We start from the raw sequence: 27,804 nt of genomic DNA, 5'->3' as shown, positions 1-27,804 counted from the left end.
GATTAATTCCACTTTGCAAATTAAGAAACTGCCTTGGGGAGGCTAACCTGTCCCGACATCACACACCTACCAATGGAAGAGCTAGAACACGAACCAAATGTGTCTAACTCATTACATAGACAAGATGGTTGACACCTTTCTGTACCTGAGAAATCACCAGATGTAGGAGGGCGAGGAGGGGACTCATAGATATGCACACTGCGAGGATCCACCCTTGGAGAGTCTCATGCTGTAGGTCACTCATGGGGCTTGAGAGCATTCTAGGGCATTCTGATATAAGCAGTCCACAAACTATACTTTAAGAGACATTCTTTTCTAACTTCACTTCACTGGGTCAGAAACTTCTACTGAGGCATAGCGTGTGCTTGGGTACTGACACTGGAGTCAGGCTGCCTAGGGTTCAGAACCTAGTGCAGCCAGACATCACCTGAGCGGCCCTGGGTGATTTAGCCAATCAATCCATGCCTTAATCTATCTCCTCCTTTGCCGAAGGAAGATGATGATCGTCATATAGACCTTCTAGGGTGATGGTGAAGACTACGTGAGTTACTACAGACAGAATGCTGAGAACCATTGCTGCCACAATGGAAAGGCTCAACCTTGAGTAGCTGGCACTAGTCATATTTTTCCCTCTTTCCATCCACATAGGTGCAGGACACTCAGACAGAGATTTCAGAGCACCCCAGGGTGCCTGGGGAAGCTGCACCCATGATGGGAGAGGCCTACAGGCTAGATGATGGCTCTCAAACTGGAGGGCATGGCAGGACCACCTAGGGGTGCAGAAACAGAGTGCTGGGCCCCTTCCCCACAGTTCATTTTCAGAAGGTCGGGGGCGAGGCCCTAGTATTTGTGTTTCTAACCAGATCCAGGGAGTGCCTATGCTGGAGTATGGGGAACCACTTTGAGAACCACCCAGCTCACACCACATAGGGCTTGTTGGCACATGCTTGGTGCATCATACACCCTCAAGAAATTATTTATTGTTGGTGTTTTCACCAACTGGTTTCACCGGCACTTGCCATCATCCCAGGGTTGTGAGGGGGCTGGTGGAGAAGCCAGGCTGCAGGGACCCTCTGCTTCTTCACTCACTGTTAACTAAGAGAAGGATAATCGAATATATGGGTTTTCAGATTCTAGAAACCATCTACTGACTGAATGTTGGCTGGATTTTCCCGTCTGTTAATTAAATTTCTTGGAACAAAAATTCTAGCAAGAGTGTTGGGCAGGCCATGCCTGCTTGGCTTTTCACTGGGTGGGTGGGCAGTGGATGAAGGGACATGCCATGGAAGACAATGGATCATGCATGGGCACTGCACCCACAGAATGGTACAATGAGAAACCTACCCATTCACTAGGATTAGCCCATGGTGGTAGTAATTTGGGAAATCTCTGTAGGTACAGGTTATTCTGAGTGCCAAGTGCAAAGCACTATACCAGGGGACCTACAGGCACTGCTACCCTTTAGCTGCTGGGTGACCTGGGACCTGGTAACTGGATGGCAATCCCTAGACCTGCCAGTCACCATGTCTAAATGCCAAGTGGTTTCTTCATTTGTCCCGTGGTTATGACCGAGACACTCTACTGAGGGTGGAGAGAGTGATAGGCATTTACACTGTTGACAAAAGACAGTGTGGCTCACTACCACTGCTTTCCACATCTCAAGGCCACTGAGATACTTTTCAAAAGGCTTTGAAAAGTGTAAAGGGGAAATGCCTACCCATTTGGTACTAGCCCTATGGCTGTTTTTTTTTTTATTTAAGATTTTATTTATTCATGAGACACACACACACACACACAGAGAGAGAGAGAGAGAGAGAGAGAGAAAGAAGCAGAGACACAGGCAAAAGGAGAAGCAGGCTCCATGCAGGGAGCCTGACATGGGATTTGATCCCAGGTCCCCAGGATCACACCCGGGCTGAAGGTGGCGCTAAACCGCTGAGCCACCGGGCTGCCCAGCCCTATGGCTGTTAAGAATAAATGAGAAATTTCTATTACATAGAAAGCCCTTAATAGGCATTCAATAAATGTTATTTCCTATCCATATTAGCAACGGAGATCAATTTTATAACTTCCCATGAATGACAGCTTGTCTTCCTAGCTAGTCAACATCAATATGAAGTCTGGGGCCCACCGTATAGGGCTAGACACCATCCTCACTTACAAGATCTGGGGACACGTTGTTCTAAACACAACGGAAGTGATGCTCCATGGGCTTTTAGGGGAACATCAAGGGAGATGCCACCATCTAACTGCACAAAATTCAAGGACAAACGATAATGGTCAGGTTTCTCTTCCCAGTCACCGAATATGGTTCTATACCAGAAAGCAGTGGCTTGTGACCTTGCCTGGATTTAACGTCAATGGGTGGAACATGGTTTTAACAGTCTGAGAGACTGGGGTGTTGAGATGTGGAATTGCCTTAAAGCAAGAGAGCCTACAAGTTTACCAAGTTAAAACAAAGCCTTCGGGCTCACCAGGGAAGGAAACCCATCCCCATCCTGACAATGGTAAGAAATGTCACCCCCATCACCTGAGAACCTTTATCATCCTTAACAGATGAAACCATGCTTAGATTTTATAATAACAGTAAGAAAAACATTAGACATATGATTTTTCGCACCAGCAAACTCAGAGAAAAAAAACAAAAATTTGTGTCTCCAAAAATCAGTGTTTACTTTCCAGTGCTCTAAAATCCAATTCTAAATTGCTCCAGAGTCATTTGGGAACCTTTGTGCTTCTTAAGGTTTTGGTAAATAGCATTTGGGGAGGTCAAGAGGAAAGCAGCAAATACCACCTGTAATCAGACGGAGCCAGAAGAGAGATTATCTTCTCCTTACCAATAAAAGAAACACTTGTCATCCAGGCTTAAGGAGTACATATTGGCAACAAGAAAGTTACAAAGACTGAGAACTACAGCAAAAATGTTATTACAGAATTATATCTAAATCCCACCCTTTCAGTGATATTACAGAATAAACCAGGAGTCCGGTCCTGTGACTAAGCCCTGCTCAGAACCAAGTGTTGACCTTACAAACTCATCTCTAGCTGTTCCAGAACCAGTCCATGAACCTTGGTGCCACAAAGATGCGAAATGGGAAGTGGCCACGCTGCCTAGGGCGGAGCCATGTCTGTACCTGTCAACCCTCATACAGTAATTATGTCTTGATGATGAGACCTATGGAATGTTCTAATTCTCCCTCAAGGTATGGCGACTCGAGAGAATCAGTATAAGCTTGGTGAGTGTTTCGCAAATGTTGAGCTGCATCTGAATCACTGGTAGGTCTGGTGTGTGGCCCAAGAACTTGCATTTCTAACGAGGTCCAAGGGGCTGTGGCGGCTGCTGCCCAGGTGAATGTGCTTTGAGTAGCTCTGGCTTCGTGGTGACCACCTGGGTGTGATTCTGAGCAGAAGTTCCAGAATCCTAGTGGGGCCCCTGCCCATCTCTGCTTTTCCCACTACCTCAATCTTCTTCTCTTGCCCCCTCTGAAAGATGGAGCTCTTTGAAGGTGATCTCAATCTATGTGATGAGGTTTGTCTTCCCACTTCCAAAACTGGATCCTCATTGCTGGTCACCCCTGCACGAAGCAACCTCACAGTTAAGTCCGTCTCCTGCCCAGGGCCTCACATGATCCTAGCTTCTGTTCTCACTCCCATGACTCCTCTGACTCTTGCTATCAGTGCTACGATTCTACCAATATTACTTCTGCCACCACAGCCACTTATTACCAACACTTCTCCCTGCCAGCAGCTGCTGAGCTTTGGGCATGCCTCTAGCTGGGAATGCATGGGTTGCGACAGCTGGGACGAGAAAATGGTACTTCCAATTAAAAGCAAAAAACAAAAAACTCCTGCCTCAAAGCCAGCATCCCTAAGAATGTGGTCCCTACCTGGGACTCACCTGGGAGCTCATGCAAATGCTGGTTCCCAGGCACATGCTGAGAGTTTCTAAGTTAGCTGGCATCAGTAGGGTTGACCAGCACTCCAGATGATTCTCACACAAGTACCAACACTCTTTCAGCACTGATGGATTCTTTTTTTTCACTGTTTTTCGTGTGATAAAATACACAGAACATAAAATTGACTATTTTAATTATTTTTAAAAAATATTTTATTTATTTATTCATGAGAGACACACAGAGAGAGGCAGAGATACAGGCAGAGGGAGAAGCCAGCCTCATGCAGGGAGCCCGACATAGGACTCGATCCCAGGACCCCAGGGTCACGCCCTGAGCCAAAGGCAGACGCTCAACCACTCAGCCACCCAGGTGCCCCTATTTTGATTATTTTTAAGTGAATGATTCAGTGGCATTCCGTGCATTCACAATGTGGTGCAACCATCACCCCTCTCTAGCTCTAGAACTTTCCATCAGACCAAACATAAATCCCACACCCATCAAGCAGTCACTCTCCACTTTCTATCCCACCTCAGCCTCTGATGACCGCTACTCTGCTTTCCATCTCTATGAATCTGCCTTTCCTGGATATTTCAATAAAATGGAGTCACATAGCATGCGGCCTTTTGGTCTATAAGCCTGGGTCAGCTTTGAAGTTGGGGAAGGAGAGGTGAAGAGTTGTTTTGAGTGTGATCTTTAACACCTAGACCTCACTGAAAATCTGATTCTATATTTTGCTGCCAGTTTGCTTTTCTACCCTCACTTTGGTCATCTAACTGACTGGCAGCTGGTTCCCAAAGCAATTCCACGCTCAGTGAAGGGATCTCTGACCTCTCCAAGGAGAGGATTCAGCCCTTGGATCTATGCCATACCCACAGGCTCCTCTGACACCAGTCTTTCCTCTATCCCTGATGAGAACTTCCAGCTCACCACACTTGAGGCCTTTAAGATCACTCAGGGGAAAAACATGGTCTTCAACATCGGGTTTTAGTGGAGTTATTAGTCATGATTACCCATGACTACATTCTGCAGTGTCTTTTTTTATGAGATAATGTAAAAAAATCAGCTATAATACCATAGAAAGAACACAAAATATGGACTTATGGACTTAAAACACATGACTTTTCAGGTGTGCCTGAGAATATCTTTGTGCCTGAAACAAATAACCAGCTAAATGCATAAAAGTGGCCATACAAAAAAATGATACTGCATTTTAAAAAATGATCTTTTAAAATAAAAAAAGGGAGGACAGAAAAACCTGGTTGCATACCCTGGTCATACAATATATATGGGTTTCACATTGTCAAACGGAGATAGGAAGTTCCAGAAATCAATCCAGGTTTTGTAGAACCTAAAGTCTGTAAAATTTGGAGGATTCTCTTTAAGAAAAAGACAACTCTTGGAGGCGCCTGCGTGGCTCAGTTGGTTAAGCGTCCAATTCTTGATTTCAGTTCAGGTCACGATCTCAGGGTGGTGAGATCAAGCCCTGTGTCAGGCTCTGCACTAGGCATGAAATCTGCTTAAGATTCTCTCTCTGCCCCTCCCCATTTCCCACTCATGCTCTCTCTCTCAAAGAAAAAAAATCTTTTTCATAAATTTTTCAAAAACATATGGGCTTCTGAACATATTGTCAGCAGGGCAGCATACGTGAGAGGTCCAGAGCATGAGTTTCCTTAGCCTCACAGTGAGCACACCCTGGTGAGGCTGATTTCATGGATGCAAAGTTCCTTTTTGCTAATAATCACGACTTCAAATATTTCAAATACGATGCTCGTATGCATCTGGAATGAAGCATCTAGATGCCAAAATCACTAAGCAAGCTAGGGCTGTCAGCTAATCATGAAATGCTCCAGAACACTATTCAGGTAAGTTTCCCTTTCACCATCAATGAGAGGATGACCTATCTTGCAAACTTCGAACACCCTACAACTTTTAACAGGTATTTGTTTTGCATTTTTGCTTTAACATTTAGATTTTTTGGCACTAACGAAGCACCACATACTTGTTGTAGCCACTTTGACTATATCAACTCTGTTTACCCTAAAAGATGATGCCATGAGGTAAGGGGTATTATTATTCCCCGTTTTATGGATGAGCAAACTGAAGCACAGAGAAGGTACGGTCCTTACTGCAGGTCACACAATTTGTAAGTGACACTGCTACGCGCCTGGTCACTCTGCCTGATTCCCCATGGATGCACTGCTGTGAAATCCAAAGTCGCTGGTTTGCTCATGCAGGGACTGTACCTTGCAAACAGAAGTAGAGGTCTGACCCAGGTGTGTCCTGGAACTGGCCCCTCTGTAACTCTGAAGCGCCCCTACTCTCTTCTGAGCCTGGTGCATGCCTCTACCTCTGCAGGCATCTATCCACGACCTATCCACGGTCGGTCCATCTCTGAAGAACAAGCCCATGGGCCATTGGAGAGGCTCAAAAGGTATGGGGGGGGGGAACCTGTCAAACTTGGAGTATCTCCAGACAGTCCCACCAGACTCAGAAGGGACAGCCGTGATACACAGGCCATGGTCCCCAGTCCACTGCACGAGCCTGCCTGTCTGAAACCCTGCCCTTTGCAAACCTCCATGGAGAGGAAGGGAGCATGGTAAAATGTTCGTTGAAATAATACGGAAGCCAGCTATAATGCATATTTTATTCTCTGAGCAGCTCTCAGCTTTGTGACTTAAATAATGCATTTTCTGACTGTGGGAGAGAAAAAAAAAAAGAGAGGCAGGAGCAGAAAACTTCAAGAAGAATAGGGGAGATTAAAAAGAGATGTTTTTGCTGTGTGTGAAAGTGTTTTAAAGGCTATTCCATAGTGAGATCAAAGCAAGGACCAAAGAAAGCAAAAGACGAAAAGAAGCAAGAAAAGAGATGTAAGGCACAAAATACCAAAGTGTTAAACTAAATATATCACACAGAGTTGTGCATTCATAGAGGTGCTTTGAAAAGAAAAGCCATCCCTGCTTTCAATTCCTTTGTTAAGAAATTCCTCTCCTCTGCTTCCCCCATTTAAATTTCACCTTTAAAAAAAAACCCTACAAGTAGCCCAAACCAACAGGGAAACATTATAATACCCATAGGGGGTGCCTCTAAGCTGCTGCCCCAAATTAAAAGAGTATTCCTCTATCTTGCGCCATCAAAAGGCAGTTGAAAGTCTGGTATTTGCAGCTGATTCTAATAATAACATGTGAATTTAAGCGATAAAATTTGTCTACAGGCTGGAGTGTGTTTTTCTTTCATTATGTTTCTTATTTACTGCGATATTGATTCTGGACGCTCTGAAGCCGGCCAAATTTTTCCTTGAAATAGCAAAAGTCACAGTCATTAAGGGCGGGGGGTGGAGAGCAAAACAGAACACCAGAAACGTGAAGCCCCGGAGAGATCGGGGTCACATCTTGGCACTGGGTCGCTGGAGTTTTCTTGAAATGCTGCCGGCAGCCAGGAATGGAGGTCAGCCCACCCTCCTCCGGCACTCGGGGTCTCTGCCTTCAGAGCCCTGGACGCTCCAAGGTCAAGGGCAGCGTGGTCCTAGGCAGGGGCAAGGTGTCCCTCATGCTCAAGCGCGGGGCCCACTTGGAAGCGACCCGCGGCACACAAGGGCTGTGTAAGGAGCGGCTCGGGGAGGCCGCGGAGCCCGCTGCGCTCTGCTAACCAGGAGGCTGCAGGGGCACGACAGAGGGGGACGGGGCACCTGCGTGCACGTGCATCAGGCCAGGGACAGCTGCTGGAGGGGGTCGGTGACACGCCCGGTCGTGAGCTGCCGCATGACACCCGCGCTGCCTTGGCACCAACACCTCCAAGCGTTCCCGGCGGCCTGTAGAGGAAGGACTCATAGACCCCCTGAGGGCAGCCGCTGACTGTCCTCTCTTGGGCGGAAGGACAGCAGCGAAGTCAGTCGCAACTGGCCCCCAGGCCTCCGGAGGCGGCCCTCCCGCCCTAAGGGCCGCGGCAAGTCGGGGTTTGCTCTAGGTCGTTGCCAGTCTCGGTCCAGACCCTGCAGCACACCTGAGGCCCAAGAGCAAGCCGACAGAGCTCGCTCGCAGCCACAGTGGTCTAGAGACATTCGTGTCAGGTACCCAGCTCATTTTTTTCCCCAATAAAATAAAGTTAAAGCTCCAACACTGTTCTTTGAGGAACCAATGTGCCAATGGCCTTATGTGGCCTTCCTGATAATGCTTGCAGCCACCTCCAGGGCAGCCCTGCTCCAGGTCTCCATCTGCCCCTGTCTAAGGCTTGCTGATCCCCATGCTGGCCTGGGCTCTTCACGTGGCCCTGGCATCCCTCTCGCTCTGAGGTTGCACAGCACCGCTGGGGGATGTCAAACACTCACCTGCTCACGCTCCCCTTCCTCAATCCTGTGGCCCGGCAAGGCTCCCTGTATCTGACTGAGACTCCCCCTCTCTCTGAAACCCCAATCCACCCATCATTTCTTACACGTGGAGTCCCAGCTGCACACTTCCCTCTGTGTGCCCTGGGTTTCCTTGCCTCTGTTTGGGTACTTCTTCCTCCTGTTGTTTCCTCCCATCTCCCTGTGTCCCAAATCTCTCTCTCATAGGCCCACTCAAGTGCCACAGAGACCTCATTTATTTCCCCACCTTGTGGGAACCCCAAGTATAGCCACTATCTTGAGGATACTCAAGATACTGCCCACGATGTGCTTGTCCATCCAGCCCCCTTCCTTTCTGGAGCTTTCTTCCATGGTGACTATGACATGGTGGTTCTGTGCATGACTCTGCCCTCCTAGCCACTCCTGGCAGGTCTAAGGAAGGGCACCTGACCCATACTAAAACACCACTTTCCTTCCCTTGGATTCCACTGGAGAGATGATCCTGACCCTCTCCTAATGGCCAAAGCTGTGATTATAGCAACTTTGGGCCATCTTTCCCTCCATCTCTCCTGGCCCTGCCTCACTCTTGTCCCTGGGTTGGGTCAGACACTCCAGCATTCTTGTTTGGCTCACATCGATGCGAACCCAAGTTCTGACCATGGGGCCAAACTTTCAATACTCCCCATGTTGAACCAGGATAACCCCTGGTTCTTGTAGAACGCAACCGTTCCTTTTGGTGCCATAGTCATGGTCACCAAGGTTAAAACTAACTTTTCTCCCACTGGAAGCTGCATTGGAAGACTGAAAGTTAATTGGATTTTAAAAAAGATTGTACTTATTTATTCATGAGAGACACAGAGAGAGAAGCAGAGACATAGGCAGAGGGAGAAGCAGGCTCCTCGCAGGGAGCCCAGCGTGGGACTCGATCCCAGGACTGCAGAATCACGACCTAAGCCAAAGGCAGATGCTCAACTGCTGAGCCACCCGGGTGTCTCGATCAGAGTGGGTGTCACATAACTAGAATGAACGACCAGAAAAGCTTGTTTGAACATGCATGTATTATAAGACCCAACAATTATGTTCCTGGGCATTTATCCCAGGAGATGAACATTTATTCTCACATGAATGTCTGTACACAAATGCTGATAACAACTTTATCTGTAAAAACCCCAAATGAAACAACTCAAACGTCATTCCAGAGGCCAAGGGGGAAACAAAGTATGAGAAAGCCGTATCATGGAACTAGGCGCGGAAATCAAAAGGAATGAACTCTGTGCACACAGCAACTTGGAGAGGTCTCAAGAGACGCATACTGAGTGAAAAAGCCAACCACAAAGATTAGATACTGTATGGGTCAATTTACAGAACATTCTCGAAATAAAATTATAAGATGGAGAACAGATCGGTGGTTGTCAAGAGTTCGGGATGGGGGTGGGAGTGGGTTGTGGGTATTGAAGGATAACACGGGGGAGCTTTGGAGTACTGGCATAGTTCTGTACCTTAATTGTGTTGGTTACAGGGATGCTGCACACCATGTACGTGTACGTGTAATGTGCTAAAACTATACAGAAGCACCTCCACACACACCGACACACACATGCATGTTCAACCAGTGAAATCAGAGTAAGGTCTGTGTATGGTACCAAAATCAGTGTCCTGGTCATGATGTCCTCCTGGTCATGATCATGGACTGGAGCCTCGCACGACAGTAGCCATTGGGAGGAACTAACTAAAGACACGTAAGACTTCTCGCATACTTCTGCAACTTCTTATGAATTGATAATTATTTCTAAATAGCAAGGTGCTTTTGTTGTCATTATTGCATTTTTTTTTCATTATTGAATTTCAAAGACAGTTGGCCTACGAAGAAGCTTTCACTGGGGTTCTCCCACTGTCTCCTGTGTAAAAATATACACTCTCTTTCCTAATCTTTCCTCCTCGTGGCTTAAAATCACACAGGAGAAATGTAAATACACAATCTAGTTGTGATTACAGACCTACAACGCAAATACCGTCACCTTACTGTGATCTGGTTGGGGACAAAAGCAAGTATTGTTTCTGGTTAGGAAGGCTCTCTACAGGCAGGGGGAAAGGCAGGTGATGCTCCAAGGAGGAAGCCTGGCCCGGCATGTTGTTGTGTGATAACAAGGTGTCTCCTGGCTACTTGACTGGGAGCCTCGACAACACAGGAAACATGTTATCTTCCAGAAACACAGGACTTCTCCTATCCCTGCAATTATAAACCAACAAGAAAAGCAAACAATGGCAGCGTGCTATCTCCAAAACTCCTTTTGGAAGTCCAGAGGGTGTAACCCACTCAAAAAAAGTTTTCTAACTCGAGCCATCCTGCTTCCAACCACTGAATGCATCAACCAAAAGAAGAGCCAGATCTGGTGCACTTGTCCCACAGGAAAACATCAGCAACCAGACAAACACACATCCTGGTCACCAAGACTCAAATGCTGATTACTGGAGCTTGGTGCTTTTTGAGATCTCAACCAAAAGAAGGACAGTGTTGAAGCCCAAATATATACAATGAGGCCAAATACAACAACTCCTGGGATGAAGTAGAAAAAAAAAGATCTTTGCCCACCTGCAATTTAAATGAATGTAGTCAGCAATCACCATAACTCAGCAGTGTGCAGGGCGCTGGGAACGCAGCAAGGAGCTGTGGTTCTTGCCCTAAGGGGTCTTACAGTCCAGAGATGGGCAAATACACAAATGCAACTCAGCAGGCCCAGTGCTATGCCCATCTCCACACTAGGTGCCACAGCTGGGAAATCCAGGAAGGCTTCCCAGGGGAGGTGACACAGAAGTAGAGTACTAAAGATGGAGCTATAGCCAGCAAATCAAATAATACTGTGAGCACACTCAATAGGAACATCCTTTATGATACTGCCAGAATTTGTACTGTGGGCTTTTGCAAATATGACCTCTAAACCTCACAATTTAAACCCTGCATAAAAGTCACTATTACCCCCAATGGACTCAAGATATGAAAAGGTACGTGCCTTGGCCAACATCACACAGGATATATTTTTAAAGATTTTATTTATAGGAGAGAAAAAGCAAGAGAGAGAGAAAAGGCACAGCAGGGGGAGGGACAGAGAGGGAGGGAGAAGCAGCCCCCCCCTGAGCAGGGAGCCCGATGCTGGGCTCGATCCCAGGATCCCAGGATCTTGACCTGAGCCCAAGGCAGACGCTTCACGGACTGAGCCACCCAGGCACCCCTCACACTGGATTTGATTCTACTTTTTTTCTCCATATGCTACTGCTTAAGAACAAAGAAGGTAATGAGGGAAGGTTTTAGAAAGTAGTTGAAAACTATTGATTAGACCTATTAAAATGTATTAAGGGTTATGAGAGTAGAAATAAAGAAGTCTCTAAGGTCATTTTAATATTATTTTAGTCTAATACTATTTCAAGCCATTAATATTATTTTGATGGCTGCAGTTACCCCTCCCCTGAGTTTTGAAGGCATGCTAAACTTCCACGGGAATTTGGTAGGCATAATTTAAAAAGTGACCTCAGTCCCCTTCCATACCTGCTACTTCTATCATATTTCCCTTCTTAACGAGCAGCACATATACGCATCCTGTCACTGGAGCCAGGACCCCTCTATGACTCCTTACTCTTCTTCACCTTCCTCCAAAAATCAATCAGTCCTCGTGTGATTCAGTCTCCATGTTTCCAAATCTAAAGTATTTTCGCATACGAAAATAGGAAATTTCAAATCAGCGGTTAAATAAAGATAGATTATTGAAGAAACTGAGGTGAGCACACTGAGACAGGGATCTTTATAATGAAACTCTTACACCTGAACACAAAAATGTTCAACCCATTTGGAATTTAGTTTGGGGGGAAAAAATGATTTACCTGTAAGAAACTGTGAATATTTGTGTCATCTGGGGACGATGACTAACATTCTTGGGACATCAATCAAAGAAAAACCTAATGGATTTGCCGATACAAAAATGTAAAATTTACGTTTGCCAAAAATACAGTAAACAAATTAAAATCAAAAGCACAAGTTGACAGAAATACCTCTAAGATGAATGTGAAAGGAGTTTATTTAATATATACAAAGTTCTTACAAATCAATAAGGCGAAGATAAACACTCCAGGAAAAAACAGAATAGGGAGGGGTTCATCAACTTGGCAAATCTCTACAAAAATAAAGACAGTTAAATATATAGTGAAATAAGTCAATTGGAGAAGGACAAACATTATATGGTCTCATTCATTTGGGGAATATAAATAATAGTGAAAGGGAATAGAGGGGAAGGGAGAAGAAATGGGTAGGAAATATCAGAAATGGAGACAGAACATAAAGACTCCTGACTCTGGGAAACGAACTAGGGGTGGTGGAAGGGGAGGAGGGCGGGGGTGGGTGTGAATGGGCGAAGGGCACTGAGTGGGGCACTTGACGGGATGAGCACTGGGTGTTATTCTGTATGTTGGCAAATTGAACACCAATAAAAAATAAATTTATTATAAAAAAAACATGTAAAAGCTCCCATCATCATTAGGATTCAAAAAAAAATGTAGATTTAAAAGTATGTCATGAGACGCCTGGGTGGCTCAGGGGTTGAACATCTGCCTTGGGCTCGGGGTGTGATCCCAGGGTCCTGTTCCAGGCCCAGGATCAAGTCCCACATCGGGATCCCTGCAGGGAGCCTGCTTCTCCCTCTGCCTGTGTCTCTGCCAATCTCTCTATGGCTCTCATAAATAAGTAAATAAAATATTTTAAAAATATATTTTATTTTTTTTTCATTTTTAGAAATTGTTTTATTTTTTATATTAGAGTTCAATTTGCCAACATATAGCGTATCACCCAGTGCTCATCCTATGAAGTGCCCCCCCTCAGTGCCCTTCACCCAGTCACCCCAACCCCCCCACCCACCTCCCTTTCCACTACCCCTTGTTCGTTTCTCAGAGTTAAGAGTCTCTCATGTTCTGTCACCCTCACTGATATTTTCACTCATTTTCTCTCCTTTCCCTTTTATTCCCTTTTGCTATTTTTTGTATTCCCCAAATGAATGAGACTATATAATGTTTGTCCTTCTCCAATTGACTTACTTCACTCAGCATAATACCCTCCAGTTCCAACCACGTGGAAGCAAATGGTGGGTATTTGTCGTTTCTGTATACCTAGACCACATCTTCTTTATCCATTCATCTTTCGGTGGACATTGAGGCTCCTTCCACAGTTTGGCTATTGTGGACATTGCTGCTATAAACATTTGGGTCCTGGTGTTCTGGCGTTTTACTGCATCAGTATCTTTGGGGTAAATCCCCTAAAAATATATTTTAAAAAAGTATGCCTCTTCTCACTCATCAGAACAGTAAAGATGAAAAGGATAGAGTCCGTAGGGTACAGAGAAAAGACACTCTTATATCCTTCTCATGGAACTGAACCACATATCTGGAGAGCAATTTATCAATTCATATTAAAAGTTCTTAAAAATTAATATGGAATTTTGGGGATAAGAAGATGAATTTAACTCATGAATCTGAACTGCTTCTACTCACAGTCACTGAAAACCAGAGTAGAGGGATTTTTAAGAACAAAATAGGATAGAACCACACATACCCTTCTAAGAAAACACGAGAGGAGACACAGAGCACAATATTGGGGAAGCTGTGATTGGTAGAAAGCACACAGACAGTTGTGTGGCAACTGACCCCAAGCTCACTGTGGGAAACAATGAGATTCAACTCAATTTACACCAGAGAATCCTCAAGAGGCAGTGAAGGCAAGAGCACCAGGCCATTTGCAAGGGAACCAATCACTAGACCCCCCATCCCTGCCCCATGCCCCCGCCCTGCGACCCCTCTGCTGTCAAAGCCAGCAGTGATCATGAGCAGACAACAGGCTCACTGGACCTTGGGGGGAGACCTCTGATGTGGGAGACAGAACCCAAACAGCAAAGAGCAAAAAAAAAGCAACCGTGCAGGGAGAAAAACCGAAAAACAAAGCACAAGACAAAATATTATTAATATCCTCCAGGGGATAAGAAAACGTATTGCTTCTATTAAATAAGAACAATATGCTATAAAAAGGAACTCTCAGAGAATAAAAATGAGCACTTGGAAGTTAAATCATGATAGCAGAGATAAAAAAAAAACTGAATAGAAGAGAAGGAAGATAAAATTGAAGAGAGCAAACAAAGCAGGGCAAAAATATAAGGAAAGATAAGGCAGCAGAGAAAAGATAAGAAAATTAAAGGTTCCACCCAAGAGGCTTAATAATGGAAAAATGGGGGAAAATAGCAGAATAATAGGAGACGCTGAAATAGAGAACTGAGAAAAATGGGGAGGGATTATCGATGAAATATTCCAAGAAATCTTCTGAAAACTAATAGACATTCGATTCCAGATTGAAGCCACTAAATGTAGCTTAAATTAAATTAAATTTAAATTAATTAAATTAAAGCCCAATGGACAAAAACTGACCCACACCAAGGCTCATCATTGTGAATTTCAAAAGTCAGGGGACAAAATGAAGATTCCACTGGCTTCTGGAAAAGAAAAAACACAGAAAGGATCAGAACTCAGAATGCATTTGGTTCTTTTAAAAAACACTGAAAGAAGATAATGAAGCAAAAGCATCCAAATTCTGAAAGAAGGTGATATCTATCTCAACCAGGCGATCAATCACAGAAAATTAGGATAAAGCTTTCTTCAGACATGGATGATCTCAAAAGAGTTTATCTTCCTTGCAGTCCTTCTTAATGAAGCTGCTAGCTGTTGTGTTTCACCAAAATAAGCACAGAAACCAAGAAAAGCATAGAGTCTAGCATAGGAGAGGGGTCAAAGGAGGTCCCCAGGAGGAAGGTAAGGAGGAACCCCTGGTGACAGTGATGTACAGCCACCACGGCCAACTGTCCACTGTCAACTTGAGGCAGACCCATAGAGACCTGCCATTATGCTCTCTCCTGCAAACATACCCTATTTTTAAACTGAGGATAGATTGTCTGAATGAGACAAGAACTTTTAATATGAGTTGATAAATTGTTCTCCAGATATGTGGTTTTGTCCCATGAGAAGTATATGTGTCTTTTTCTCTGTATCCTCAGACACTGACTCTTACTAATCTTTGTCATCTTTGAAGATCTGATGAGTCAAATGATGTCTGAATAAGGATAGATCATCCCCATTCTTCCCTATAACTGGATATCCTGGCCACAGGCTGACAAAGTTTGTGCTCTCTCTCTCCACGCCTGCTGCCTGGATCTGCTGAGGACATTCATTTCATCCCTGAGACATGGTCTGCTTGGACCTCCTCCTAAGAGTAGGCCATGTACCTTGATGAGGTCACAGGCAGGAAACAAAGAGCAGACATTCCTCTTTCTAGATTTTTGCCTTATATCCAGCACTGGTCCACACAGTAGCCTGCCAGATATCCCCACTGGGGTGAGCCCTGTGTTTCCCCGAGCTCACTCAGGACTTAGCTGTCATCTCCCAAAGAGCCTTTTGTAAACAATTAGGATTAGCACATGGGTCAACGCTCTTGTTCCAGACGTGATAGGATATCAGGCATTTGGTAAAAAGTACATTTCTAGAAATAAAGGAACCAGGAAAACTGAGCAAGAAAAATAAACAAAAGGCATCCAGATTGGAAAGTAAGAATAAAATTATCCTATTTGAAAATGACATGTTATTCTAGATAGAAAGCTTTAAAGAACACACACACACAATCAGAGCTAATAAATGAATTTAGTAAGACAGAAGAACACCAGATCGATACAAAAAAAAAAAACCCAGCTGCATTACCATATATAAGCAATGAGTAGTCCAAAAATGAAATTAAGAAAACAATTCCACTTACAACAGCATCAAAAATAATAAAATATCTAGGAATAAATTTAACCAAAGAAGGCAAGCCTTGTACATTGAAAACTACACAACATTGCTGAAAGAGATTAAAGAAGATCTAAATAAACAGAAAGATTCCATATCATGGATTGGCAGGGTTAATATTGCTAAGATGATAATAAACCTCAAATTGACCTATGGCTTCAATGCAAAACTCGACAAAATTCCAACTGCCTTTTTGCAGAAATTGACACACTGGTCCTAAAATTCAAACATCACACGGCTCCCAGAATGGACAAAACAATCTTGTAAAAGAAGAATAAGTTTGGAAGACTTATCTCCTGGTTTTAAAACTCACTATAACAGAAGAGTTACCAAGATAGGGTGGTACTAGCCCAAGGATAGACACATAGATGAATGACATGGGACTTAAAGTCCAAAAATAAACCCTCACATTTTCAAGGCAGTTTATTTTTGACAAGGATGCCATGATCATTCAATGGGGAAAGAACAGTCCCTTCAACAAATGGTACTGGGACAACTGAATATCCTCATGGGGGAAAAAAATGAATTCAGATCCCTACCTCAAACCATATACAAACCATTCACAATGGATATAGAGCTACATGTAAGAGCCAAAACTATAGGACACTTAGAAGAGAATACAGATGTAAATCTTTGTGACCCTGGATTAGACAATGGTTTCTTAGATATGATACCAAAAGTTAAAATACTCAAAAGGAAAAATAAACAAACCAGACTTCATGAAGATTAAAAATATTTGTGCATCAAAGGACACTATAAAGAAAGAGAAAAGACAACCCACTGAATGGAAGACAACATATGCAAACACATTTGCAAAAAATACTTACAGAATATATTCACTAAGAGTGTGTACCCAGGAGACATAAGCAATTACAACTTAACACTAAAAAAACAAATAACTCACTTTAAAAATAGGCAAAAGATTTGAATAGACATTTCTCCAAATAAGATAGACTAATGGCAAATAAGCACATGAAAAGTTGCTCAAAATAATAAGTCATCAGGGAAATGCAAATAAAACTACAAGCTATCACCTCACATGCACAAGGGTGGCCATAATTATTTTTTAAAAAGGAAAATAACAAATGTTGTTGAGCATGTGGGGAAACTGGGACTTTCATACATTGCTGGTAGGAATGCAAAATGGTGCAGCCACTGTGAAAAAGTGGGGAAAACAGTCTGATGCTTTCTCAAAAAAATGAACTATGGATTTTTCACATGACCTGGCAATTTTACTCCTAGGTATACACCCAAGAGAACTGAAAACATGCCCACACAACAACTTATACATGAACATTCATAGCAGTGTTATTCCTAATAACGGAAAAGCAAGAACAACCCAAACATCCCTCAACTGATGAACGGATAAATAAAATGTGTTAGATCCACATAACAGACTATTATTGAAACACAAAAAGGAATGAAGTAGGGGGTCCTTGGGTGACTCAATGGTTGAGCACCCGCCTTTAGCCCAGGTCGTGATCCTGGAGCCCCAGGATCAAGTCCCGCATCGGGCTCCCTGCATGGAGCCTGCTTCTCCCTCTGCCTGTGTCCCTACCCAACCCCCCCTCAGGAATAAATAAATAAAATCTTTAAAAAGAAAACAAAACAAAACAAAAAAAGGAATGAAGTAATGACCTATGCTACAACCACATGGATAAACCTGGAAAACATTATGTTAAGCGAAAGAAGCCAGACACTAAAGGCCACATACTGTAGATTTCATTGATCTCAAATGTCCAGAAAAGGCAAATTTCATAGAGATGGAAAGTATCTTGGTGGTTGCCCGAGGAACTGGGAGAGATGGTTAACAGGTTCAGAATCTCTTTGGGGAGGTGAAAATATTCTGGAATGAGGGAGTGCTTGTAGGTACAAAATACCGTGGATATAATGAAAGTCACTGAACTATATATATACTCTTTATAACAATGCATTCTATGGTATGCAAATTATAATCTCAATTAAAAGTAAGGGAAAATGATAAAGGATGGCCATGACTCAGTGAGTCAAGAATCATGATCTATATAATTCTATGCACCTGAATTCCTTCCCCCTCAGCATCTCAAATAAAGATCAAGGCAAAGAATGCTGAGCACCTAAGCAAAGAAGTGGCTTAGGACATGGCCAGGTAGGATCATGTTCAATGCTGAGAAATGGCACAGAGAGAATGAAAAGCCTTCCAGTCTTCAGTGATGAGAAAACTGAGAAGAGGCAAAGCCCTTCGCTGACACAGGAGATAAGAACAAGAAGCAGGTTTCCAAGGCCAAGAGGGGAAGCTGGTCACTGGACAGACCGAGCTTATGGTTCAGAGGGACCCTGAGCCAGCAAGGAGGCAGAGGACACAGGTCTGGGGCTCAGAGGAGAGGCCAGGTTGCCCTGCGTAGGAAAGATGGATTTGGATGTCGTTGAGAGCACACACACGGGGGGAAGTGCCCGTTGTGTCCTGATGGTCAGAAGCATGAGTGATCAAGCAGGAGTCAAGGCAGAGGAGACAGTGGTGCTGGGGCCTCAGGAGGAGAAAGTGCCAGGAAGGAAGCCACCAACTATGCCAGCTGTGGCTGGCTCAGAACAGGAAAGTGCCCACTGGATTGAGTGAGCAGTGATCACTAGCCAATTTCGCCCAAGTGACCTCAGTTTAATGTACACGAGCACCAAGAATTGCATCTTACTTTAGCTTAATTTGGGCCAATGTCAACATTCAACCCAAATGAAAGAAATCACTTTTAAAAAACAAAATCCAGATGTCTCGGGATCTGTGTACACAAGCAAGTCAGTGTCTTTTCCTTATTTATCATATTTATTCACACATTCTCTGAGCTAGGACCGACCTCCCTCCCTCCCTCCTTTCCTTCCTTCCTTCCTTCCTTCCTTCCTTCCTTCCTTCCTTCCTTCCTTCCTTCTCGTTTTCCTTTCCTTTCCTTTCTCTTTTTTCTCTCTAAGATTTTTTTGAATTTATTTATCAGAGATTAAGTGAGAGAGAGAGCACAAGCAAGGGCGGGAGCAGAGGGAGAGGGAGAAGCAGACTGCCCTACTGAGCAGGGAGCCCAATGTGGGGCTGGGTCCCAGGACCTTGGGATCATGACCCGAGCTGAAGGCAGACCCTTAACCAATTGAGCCACCCAGGCGCCCTTTTTCTTTTTCTAAAAAAGTGTTATTTTTCTTTAATGTATATGATAGCATAGAGATGAGAGATCATAGTTCCCACCTGAGCCAGTCTTGACCAGCCTGAGAACGGGCCCCTCTACCCTCATAAAAATTATGTTTACAGATTTTATTTATTTATTTAGATTTGTTTATTTTAGAGAGAGAAAGAGACAGAGTGTGGGGGAGAGGGCCTAGGGACAGAATCTCAAGCAGACTCCTCGTTGAGCACAGAGCCAGACAAGGGGCTTGATCCCACAACCCATGAGATTGTGACCTGAGCCAAAACCAAGAGTCAGATGCTCAACTGACTGAGCCACCCAGGTGCCCCAGATCTTTTTTAATAAAAGGATGAATATTATGTTTCACAGTCCAGGGGGGAGACAGGAAGAACATTAACTTGTTTTTACCATAGGATCTTAACTATGTACACATGCATTTAAAAAAGGGGGGTGTGGGGGAATGAGCACTTGTCTCTAGGTAGTCTGTATAGTATTTATATTCTTCAATTACAAGTACCTTTTGATACATTCAAATGTTCCTGCAAAGGGCATGCATTATTTTGAAGATCAGAAAATGTGGTAAGGGCTGGGGGAAAAAAATGGTTTAATCACACACAAACAGAAGGTAAGATGGGATAATATTAATGTTAGATGAACAAAATTCAAGGCAAGAAAAAAAAGTATGCTTTTAAGATAAAGAGAGCATTACATAATAGTGACAACCACCACTAATAATGAAGCCACAAAGATCCAGATCTGCAGTTACCAAAGAAACTGACAACAAGATACAGAAATCAAACATTATTAGGAAGATGGGAAGGACTAGTCATTGTAGGAGGAGATTTTAAAACACTATCATCAAAAAGACTTAAGAAAATAAACTCAGACTCTACCTAAATACACAAAATTGATGTCTGGCAGGAATTCAGTTCCATGATTACAGTGTGTGGGGGTCTTTTCAAGTGTATATAGAACATTTACAAAACTCGATAATACTAGTCACAAAGAAAATCTCAACAAAGAAAAAAATCTGAAGTTCCTGTTCCAATTAAAGAGAAGGCATTTCTGGCCTGGAAAACACAGAGAGGCTAGAGCCAAAGAAAAAAAGAGGGAACCAGAGTTAATATAGTCCACTGGGTATTTGGGGGGCGGGGGGAGCAGAGACAGAAGAGGGTGAATGGGAATTAGCCTTATGGTCAGACTGGACTGAATACCTGTCCCACCCTGTTTCTCACCCACTAACCAGCTTCACTGAGAGCTGAGATGTGAACCACTGAAATGGCACGTACATTTACCGTCCCTGCACCACCAGCATCAGCCCCACCTCAGAATTTGGGAGAAATGCAAATTCTCCGCCATACTCCAGACCTCCTGAAACGGAATTTCCTCCAGGGAGGATGCCTTCCCTTCCTGGTCCTACTTCCCCATGTCCCCAAAGGCGTTCTCTCCCCATCACACATCAACCAACACACTCAAATCTTTTGTCTCAGGGTCTGCTTCCAGGGGAACCTAAAATAAGACATCTCCCAGGGACCATGGCTTGGTTCTGGTTGAGACTGGCTTGTACTTCCAGGTCTTCCTCCCTGGCTGGGCCCTGCCAATATTTCCTCAGGGGAGGGAGCCCCACTGGTAGTGAGTCCTCATCCCAATTCAGCCCAGAAGAGACCACTCACTTTCTTTTCTGGATTTGCTGCTCTTCTCTGCACTGCCTCTAGCCACAGCCCCCACTGACCCTTTGCCAGCCCTGTTTTTATTCATTACTCACCCCAGACTGGACAAGGCTCATCGAAACCAAGTCCCATCCAGCACTGGGAGGCCAGCTGTGCAAGACACAGGGACACCACCTGCTACGTGCTTCCACAGGGGAATGGCAGCACAGAGCAAGGGCCTTGGGAAGGCGGTAAAGGATCCTCTGAGGAGGGCACACATCGGGGACACCTGGGGAACAAGTGGGTGGACTTAGACCAGCAAATGAAGGGCACAGAATTGGGGGTTCCTGTGCTGCAGCAAGAGATCCACAGTGGGCACACAGGGAGGCTGCAGGGAGGGCTCTGGGAACCACATCAGGGAGACAACGTCACGGCTTCAAAGAGTTGAATGAGCCACATTCACACAAGAAGACTATCAGTATCTCACAAGAGACTACATTATCTACAGATAATGAAATGGCCACAGGTAAAAAGAGAAAACTATGGATGTGAGAAATACAGCAAATGACCCATCAACCCTCAACATCTGGAGGCCCCCGAGAAGGCAGCACCCCGACTGGCAGACTGCCCAGCCCAGGTCCCCTGGAGCCCTTGGTGTGACAGCCAGCCAGCTCGGAAGGGGCAGCGGGACCTCTGGACCTGGGCCGAGGACAGGTGACGGGCTCTGACCAGAGCTCCTGAAGGTAATCAGCCTTCACACAGCGTTGTTCCTCCCCGGGAGTGCACTCGGGGTAATCCTTCTCTCCTCAGCACGCTGAGAGCAAGGGGTTTAGCCTGTCCCTAATCCTTATGCAACAGATAAGCCCCCTTGGCTGAGCAGGCACACTGGCTGGCTTTCCTTTATGTCCTCAGCTTGTGGGGGTTTCTCCCTGCCATGAGCATAGTGCATTTTGGAGGCTAAGAGCCAACACAAAGGCACAATTAGAAGACCAATCTCCCCACCACCCCCTCCACCTCTCACCTTGACATCAGCCTTCCCCTACTTGTCTCTGAGAACCTCAGAGCATTTCTGTTATTGCCACCCAACACGGGCTTGTTTTTGATTTTTTAAATTGAGCCATCATTGCCTACAGGGCTGAACTCCGAGGCGCCTGTGCACACCGCTCATTTCTGAAACCAACGATCATTTTGGGTGCAGCGGCCCAGAGGGGCCTTCGGATGCCAGCTGAACGGCTCCCATTGCAGGACGCTTTCACTGTTTATTTTACCTCCTGGCAGTGGGGTTGGGGGGCGGGGAGTGTGGGCAAATTCAGCCCTTCAGTGTCAACATGTTTAGGTAACATGTAGGGAAGAAATGAGTTTAGACATGAGGCTGGTCATTTATCCTTAAGAGCCACGAGGACGTGCAGTCTAATGGACCAGCGTTGGCCCACATGTCTTCCTCAAAACATCTCCTGCTCCCATTGCGCAGGGGACAGGATGCAACAACACGCAGGCTCGCGTTACAATGCACGTGGCACTTCCCGACTGCTGACACCGTGCATGGGCATGTCCCTCCCCCAGACAGCTTGGCCGCCCCTTACCTTCGTCACTGTTGTCGTCCACCAGGATGATTTCCTTCAGCAGGTGTGTCGGTGTGTGATTGACAGCACTGTGCACGGACCGCAAGATCACCGACAGGGCCTCGTTCACGAAGATAAATATGATGGAGATCTGGGGCAGCTCCTTGGCGTACTTCAGCTCCTTGCACCTGTGGGCAGAGGTGGCGGGAGTGGAGTCAGAGGAAGGAGGAAGGCAGGGGCGCTGTGGATGGACACATGGACATGGCACACGTCCTCACAAGGTGTGAATCCCTGGGTCCCTCTTGGCCCCTCTGGGCTAAAACCTGAAGGGATCCGGTCCCAATTCTCCCAAACTTACCACTCCAAAGGAACCAGAAGCATCTCCCAGGTACATTTACCGTATCATGGGCTGCCCATGTGCCCGTACACGCCACCCGATCCCACCTCAGGGCCCACCTGCCTGACTCCCCATTGGGCGCCTGCATTTCCTGGCCTGGAGCCTACCTCGCTGCCACCTAAGCAATCTCCCTGCCCCCATCTGCCAGGAGCTGACGCATAAATACCCAGCTGGCTCACCCCTGGAGCAGGTGGACTCAGAGGGTGGTTTACACTGACTTCCAGAGACTTCCCCCCCTCACCCAGTGGGATGAAGCTCCATCACGCACAGGGGCAATCTGCACACTGCATCATTTAGGGGTGCCTTCCCTTCCAGGTCCTACTTCCCCATGTTCCTAGTGGTGTTCTCTCCACCTCCCAAATCAACCAGTGCACTCAAATCTTTGTCCTATGGTCTGCTTCTGGGGGAACCCAAACTAAGACATGTACTGGAGACCCTGCCCTGATATGCACATGCCAATAATCCTAATCAAGGGAGCAGGCCTTCTGCCTGCATAGGACCGTGTTGCCTGACACAGCCCGACCCTGCGGGCGGATGGGACCCCTGCCTATGGGGTCCTCCTTCATGGCAACTCTCCCATCTCTGAAAATAGGGTGAAAGAGAAGAGAGTCCTCTTCACGCAGGCTGGACACGGGAGTGTAGAGCTCTGGCCTCCCTAGAGCTCCCAGCGACACGAGAGGTGGTTTAATGCCCAGGGGACACGCTCTGCAGGCTCAATCACAGGAGCACTGGCGCCCTGTCCCAGGGGGACTGGAGAATTTGGTCCTGTGCTCAGGCTGAACCACGTTGGGAATACCAAGCGGAAACTGCGCAGAATGGAAGGGCAAGCTCGGGCATCTCCATACGTTTTCCTCCTCCTTGCGTGAGACTGAACAATACATAGCACACATGTTAGAGGAAGAAACAAAGGAAACCAGGTGAAGGAATGGAGTGAGAGGGGAACAGCACTGTGGAAGGAGCCAGAAAAAAGGCTGTTTTTTATGCGGAACAGCTTGGGCTATGTCAGGCCATATTAATCATGCAGGCAATTTTCGGAAGAAAATAGTTTTGTTACAATCTACATTTGTGTCTCCTGGAGGAGACTGTCCAGGGATCCATTGATCATGGAGCCTCATTTTTACCACGTCGCTGTAAATTCACTTCTGGGGGCTGCCAGGGAGATTAGAATGGTTATTGACGGGCTTCTGGGCAGTTGGCAGGAATCATCCCATTTGCTGCGTGGTGATCTGAGGGAGGAGGGCACCCCGGAAGGTCCCTCCGAGCCCCCTCGACCGCCCTGAGCCTGGCAGGCCGGCAGCTGCTATGACTCACCAGCCCACCCACGTGAGCCACACGCTGTACACACTCACTTATTGCGAGCACTCCTCCCTCGGGCTGGTGTCTTTGGCCCCTTGTTTTTAACACCTTCTGGCTTGGAATTAAGAAGCCAAAAGACCAGATTGCATCTTACCAGCACTGCTTTCACCCACAGGCAATGGGGTCATGATGCAATCAGGACTCAGGGGTGAGTCAAGCGTCTCCACTGGAGCACGCAACTCACCCCCACCACCACCCCCGCCGTGAAATGGGAAACATGGGAGCCTCGAGGGAGGAAGGGGGGACCTCCTCCCGCCCCATTCAGTAAATCGTGGAGGAGCAGGTTTCAAAAATGAGAATCACTCTGTCACGCACTGGACATGTCACCTGCGCACACTGTTCATATTTCTTCATCTCTTAAAGTGTCAAAATAATCCACATCACACCTAGCTGTGGGTGCCAGGCTAAGATCCCCACAAGGATCATTTCACAGCACCGTACAAATGCAACGTACCAACTCAAGGAAAGACCCAGGCGGCCTGCCTGCCCCATGCTCCCACTGTCCCCTTCCGGCTCCTCTGTTCCCTTCTGTGTACTCCCTATCACCATGAGCCAGGCTTCCAGAGCTTTCACTCAGCCCAGACCCTTCCTGCAGGACCCACCTGGGATTCTCCTCCCAGGCCTGGCCTATCCAGGCCTCTATCCTTGCCCAGCTTACAATTCATCTCTCCTGTGCCCGATGCCCTCAGGGTTTCACAGTGGGCAGACAAGATGAATGCAGTCATTATTGTGAAAATCAGCATTCTTTCTTTGGTCTTTAATGTCTAGGGAGGTGGACTCCGCCTCAAAAAAAAATAATAATAACCTTAGCTGGCTTATTGCCTGCTATGTAGAAAATGTACAGAATATGCTGGAGAGATGGGCACTGCATGCAGTGTTGTGGGTTTTTTTTTTTTTAAGATTTTATTTATTCATGAGAGACACAGAGAGAGGCAGAGGCATAGGCAGAAGGAGAAGCAGGCTCCATGTAGGGTGCCTGATGCGGGACTCGATCCCAGGACCCCAGGATCATGCTCTGAGCTGAAGGCAGATGCCTAACCACTGAACCACCACTTGCCTCGGGCACTGCAGTTTTGAAGCAGTAGGGAGTAGGTGCTGACAGATCCACAACCAGATACCCAGTGCCCAATGGCAGAAGAGGAGTGCGGGAGGGAAGATTAAGTGTGGATGGTGCAGGCAAAGAGAGAGGCTCACAGGACATAGAAATACAGAGAGAACACCCAGAGAAAGGGAACAGACATGGCTCCTACCCCCTAGCAGTTGATCCTGAATTCCCGCTGTGGCCTGATGCCCCTCAGAGAGGTTACCAAACCACACACATCCGGGTGTCCCACCTTGTACACAGGCTAACATGAAAGAAGCCCTCCCGGTCATTCCCAAGTCCCCACAGAACTGAGTGAGTGGAAGCCGCTCTGTGCCCAGTGCCCCGGTGATGTGCATGGTACTCTTGGGGTGGCCCAGTGATGGCTCATGTCAGGCAGCTGGACAAATGGACTTGAGCATCAGCTCACAGCTTGGCTTCTGGCCCCTTCTCTACATAATGGAACATATGAAATCAGGACATGTTTCCTGCCCATCCCCCTCTCCCGACCGCCTTCCGGGCTACAAAATCCAGGTAAGAGCAACCTGGAAGGCTGTGAGGATAAAGAAGAGCTTCTGGATCTGCAGATACCTGCAAGGTACCCAAGAATGAGCAGAGGATGGCATGCCACAGAAACTGCAAAATACTGCAAAATCCATAGCTGGGTATTGTGTGCTCCCTCTAGCAACACAGGCTTGGATCTGGGTCTGGGAAATCACACACTTCCTTTCAATCACAGGTCAGCGAGCAATGAACAATCTCTCATCTGAATGGAGACGGCTGGCAGGAAGGCTGTCGTAAAGTCTGGATAATTTTCAGTCCATGTGTAAGGCCCAAGGGGCTACGGGGAACTTCGGGCCCAACCCTGTCTGCAGAGGGCTGATGGGGAAGCAGTCTGAGAGAGAAAGCAGAGACAAGTAACCAACCAAACGAGACCTCTCAGACACCTTACATCTGTCCTGCCTGCCTGTCCATATATCCACAGGCCTGGGATACTTCTGTGAACTTGGTAGCTCCCCGAGGGTAATGACTGTCTCGCCCTCTCCCAGAGCCCTTGGCACTGACGTCACTTAACAACAAGAGTGTCGGCTACCTCCCTTCCTGGATGCTGAGTAAAGGGAGGAGATCTGGGGAGAACAGGTCACCTCAGAACCCACGAGAGAGGATCACAGTTGACACAACAGAAGGTCACAGCCTAGGCCTCCAGAGGAGAAGAAAACCAAGCCCAGAGAGCAGCTGGCCATGCCCTGTCACAGGCAGACCCCTGCCTGTGAACCCCTTTTAAAAAGGAGACGACTCACATGACCCCAGTGCGGTACAGATCAGAGGGACCAAGTCACACTTGTGACCCAGTCTGTCAAGCTGGAAACAAAAAGATGATGCCCAAACATCTCCACTGTTGTAAAAGACCTTAGATGCAATGTGGTCCAGAAAGCCTCAGGAAACTTAGAGATGATGGAGATGATGACGATGATGATGATGATGATGATGATGATAATGATGGTGATAACCAACATTTATATAGTGCAGGCTATGTGCCAGAAACTTCTGGAAGCTTCAGTAGACTTTTCTGTCTCATTGAATCCTCACAGCAACCTGCCTATGAAATAGGCAGTATTATCATCCCCACTTCACAGATGAGGAAACTGGAGGTGCACAGTCACTTGCTCTGAGTCACACAACGAGCCGGAAAGGCAGCAAGGGTGCCTGGAAGTGAACTTTATCATCTGATGTTAGACTCTTTCAGATGCCCCTGTCTGACCAAGGCAGGGTGTAGGAGCGCTGAGGTGAGGACTCCCCTTCCAGGGCCAACCCAATCTCTCCCAGTCACTCAGATCACCAGGACGGTCACCATGTGGCCAATCTGCAGGGCATTCCTGGCTGCTCACCATCAGCTCTGGCTCTGGGTGCAGTGATGCCCCTCAGTCTCTGCGCAGTGTCACCCCACCCTAGTGAGGGGACAGATTAGTAAGCACTGCCCAGGCTCTAATTCTGCTGCCGGTACCCAAGACTCCTGGGTTTTGCAGCTAAAACACATTCAACACTTAAAACAAGGCAGCTTGTAACACAATGCAGTAAATGCTAAGTGCCAAACGGCTGTCCCTACACCAGATGTGACTGATGGACTGAGCTGGATCAAGGGGACAGGGAAGAGGAGCCATGAACTAGAAAGGTGGATCAATGGGTCAAACTTACATGGTCAAGAAGAGAGGGCGGGGTGGACAGTAAGAGCACTTCTGAGCACACAGAGGCACTAGGATCCCCTTCTTTTTATCTTCCAGGGCCTTCCAGAAGAAATCTATCTAACCTTGTTTAGAGATGGAGCAGTAAAGAGTCAGGTCTTGGAATCAGAGACTCACATCAGGCTCTGCAAATTCCTACCAAGCTGATTCGTTTTCATTTTCAAAGCACACCAAAAACATGCATAAGGTCACAAAGGTCAAATAATAAAGGTTCTTTGCAGCATGTGCCAGCAGCATGGAGTGAAACAAGAGGGAGGAAGAGTGGGGAGTCAAACAGAATAGGTGCTTTGAGT

General features: G+C 46.3%; 1 protein-coding gene across 3 annotated transcripts in view; it reads right to left on the bottom strand.

Annotated features, from left to right (window-relative positions):
- GALNT17 (polypeptide N-acetylgalactosaminyltransferase 17) overlaps positions 1–27,804 on the bottom strand; it is a 431,006-nt gene that overhangs the window by 214,773 nt on the left and 188,429 nt on the right. For all 3 annotated transcript variants that reach the window (XM_077908312.1, XM_077908313.1, XM_077908315.1), the window contains one exon: positions 22,456–22,622. In XM_077908312.1, coding sequence (XP_077764438.1) covers positions 22,456–22,622 — 167 coding nt within the window. The remainder of the gene's footprint in view (positions 1–22,455; positions 22,623–27,804) is intronic.

The sequence above is a fragment of the Canis aureus genome, chromosome 8, assembly GCF_053574225.1.
Source record: "Canis aureus isolate CA01 chromosome 8, VMU_Caureus_v.1.0, whole genome shotgun sequence".
Classification (NCBI taxonomy): domain Eukaryota; kingdom Metazoa; phylum Chordata; class Mammalia; order Carnivora; family Canidae; genus Canis; species Canis aureus.
The sequence above is the reverse complement of the archived record's forward strand: the minus strand, read 5'-3'. Positions and strand labels throughout refer to the sequence as shown.